We start from the raw sequence: 1,949 nt of genomic DNA on the forward strand, positions 1-1,949 counted from the left end.
TTTCATGGTTCCCTCTCAAGGTCTGATGAACAATAGGGTTTCCCTTGGGTATTTCCTGGATGAGATGATAGCACCAGAAAACGGTCCCTAGGGGACTTGATCAAGGTCTTGAAGTGAGGAGGTATCCGAGGGGGAAAGGACCAGGCTCCTCACACATGTCAGGCTCACAGAATATTACCCCAGGCCACTGTAGACCCTTCCCACCCATCCTCACCCCAGAGCCTCTCCACCCTGTGAGGAGACAAGCAGGGATCACTGGCCCCATTCAACTAGAGGGAAGACAGAGGCCCAGAGAGGTCTAGGGTTTGTCCAGACCCACACACTGAGTGGGGCTGAGCCAGGACTGACACCCAGGCCCTGCAGCCCCTCAGCCCCACCCTGCCCAGCCCAGCTCCAGTCTTGGGGCTGAGTAGGTTGGGGCTGCTAGAAGGAAGGAGGTTACCTTGTTTCCTGAAAACCCCACAAACTCCAGCAGCCGCAGGATCCTAGTAGGAAGCATGGACAGTGTCTGTAGGAACAGAGGCAGGTGGGTATGTGGGGCAGGGACCTCCAACCCCAAGGCCTGCTCTTTAAACAGGCTTTACCTGGAGGGGAGAGAGCCATCCCACCCACTGCCACCTTTGGAAAGGTCCCTGAGCAGCTCCTCCCATGAGCAGGCACAGCTCTTCCAGACCTCCCTGTGTGGGCTCACACTGCTCCCTCTGCCTGGAATGCCCTTCCCCATCTGGGAAACTCCTGTGGCTCCTTCAGGATCCAGCTCAAATGCTTCCCTCTCTCTCCTGAGAAACCTTCCCTGACTTCCCCCAGGAAGAGGACTTGGGTCTCTGTCCCCTGTGAGTCATCATCTGTTTTCAGGCCTGTCCCCTTCCCTGCCATTGGTAAATGTTTAACAACCATCTCTCCAGGGCAGAAAAAGCTCTAATGTATTGTTTGTCAAGTTCTGGTGCTATAAAGACTCCCACAATGGTGGATTTCAAGCTACCCAACTTGACTTGGGAAGAAATGCACAGATGGCCTCTCTGGAGCTGGTGCAAGTACCGAGCCCCACCCCCAGGCCAGCTGAGCCCCTGAAGGCTGGCAGCATATCTGGTTCATCTCTGGGGCCTGGGGCTTGGTGTCTGACACACAGCCAGGCACAGTGGGGCAGAGACATTCAGGGAGATTTATCTCAAGCCCAGACACTGGGGAAATGTGGGGGAGGACACTCCCACTCACCAGGTTGAAGGCTCCCACACCAAGCTTCACTCCTCCTTCAAAGTGCCTGTGGTTCTCTCCCTTGCAGTACTGTGAGGACTGCACGAGGCTGTCCAGCTCCCTGCAGAGAGATATAAAGTCCTGTTGCAGCCACACGCTGGGGGCTGGAGGCTGAGGCCCATTCCAAGTGGGCCTAAGGTTAACTCCCACCCAAGCTGATCTTGGAATTACCTATACATTCCCGGCAATCCAGAGAGCTGGTATTCAAGGAATTTCTAACCCCATCTCCCACCGTGATAACACAGTCCTTACTCCAGAATTCTAGCCATATTGGCCCTAGTGTACCCTGTCTTGTCCAACTTCTGGGCATTTGTTCATGCTCTGCATCCTGTCTAGAACAGGGTTCCTCAACCTCAGCACTACTGACACTTTAGGCTGGATAATTCTTTGTTGGGGAGAGTGCAGAAGGGGGGCTGTCCTACATACATCAGAGGATGTTTAGCAGCATCCCTGGCCTCCACCCACTAGATGTCAGTAGCTCCCTCTCCCCAGTTGGACAGCTAAAATGTGTCCAGACATTGTCAAATGTCTCGTGGGGGCAGAATCACCTCCAATGGAGAACCATGAGGCTAACTCAAATACCCCCTCCTTCAGGAAGTCTTCCTGGAGTCTCTGATTGGAATCAACCCTCTTTTTCCTGGTCACCAATTGCACAGAGCCTATCACCCAGCACTCCTGCAGGCCGGAAAGAGGCT

General features: G+C 54.3%; 1 protein-coding gene across 5 annotated transcripts in view; it reads right to left on the minus strand.

Moving 5' to 3' along the window:
- Positions 1 to 1,949, minus strand: part of TTC39A (tetratricopeptide repeat domain 39A) — a 54,902-nt gene that overhangs the window by 17,327 nt on the left and 35,626 nt on the right. For 4 of the 5 annotated variants that reach the window (XM_008575806.1, XM_008575936.1, XM_008576002.1 and 1 more), the window contains exons 7-8: positions 1,216 to 1,315; positions 443 to 508 (exon numbers count right to left, since the gene is read on the minus strand). In XM_008575806.1, coding sequence (XP_008574028.1) covers positions 443 to 508; positions 1,216 to 1,315 — 166 coding nt within the window. Of the gene's footprint in view, positions 1 to 442; positions 509 to 1,215; positions 1,316 to 1,949 lie in introns of those variants that run through there. The other variant, XM_008576076.1, reaches the window with a different exon arrangement.

Source organism: Galeopterus variegatus, unplaced genomic scaffold (genome assembly GCF_000696425.1).
Source record: "Galeopterus variegatus unplaced genomic scaffold, G_variegatus-3.0.2 Scaffold6, whole genome shotgun sequence".
Taxonomy (NCBI): domain Eukaryota; kingdom Metazoa; phylum Chordata; class Mammalia; order Dermoptera; family Cynocephalidae; genus Galeopterus; species Galeopterus variegatus.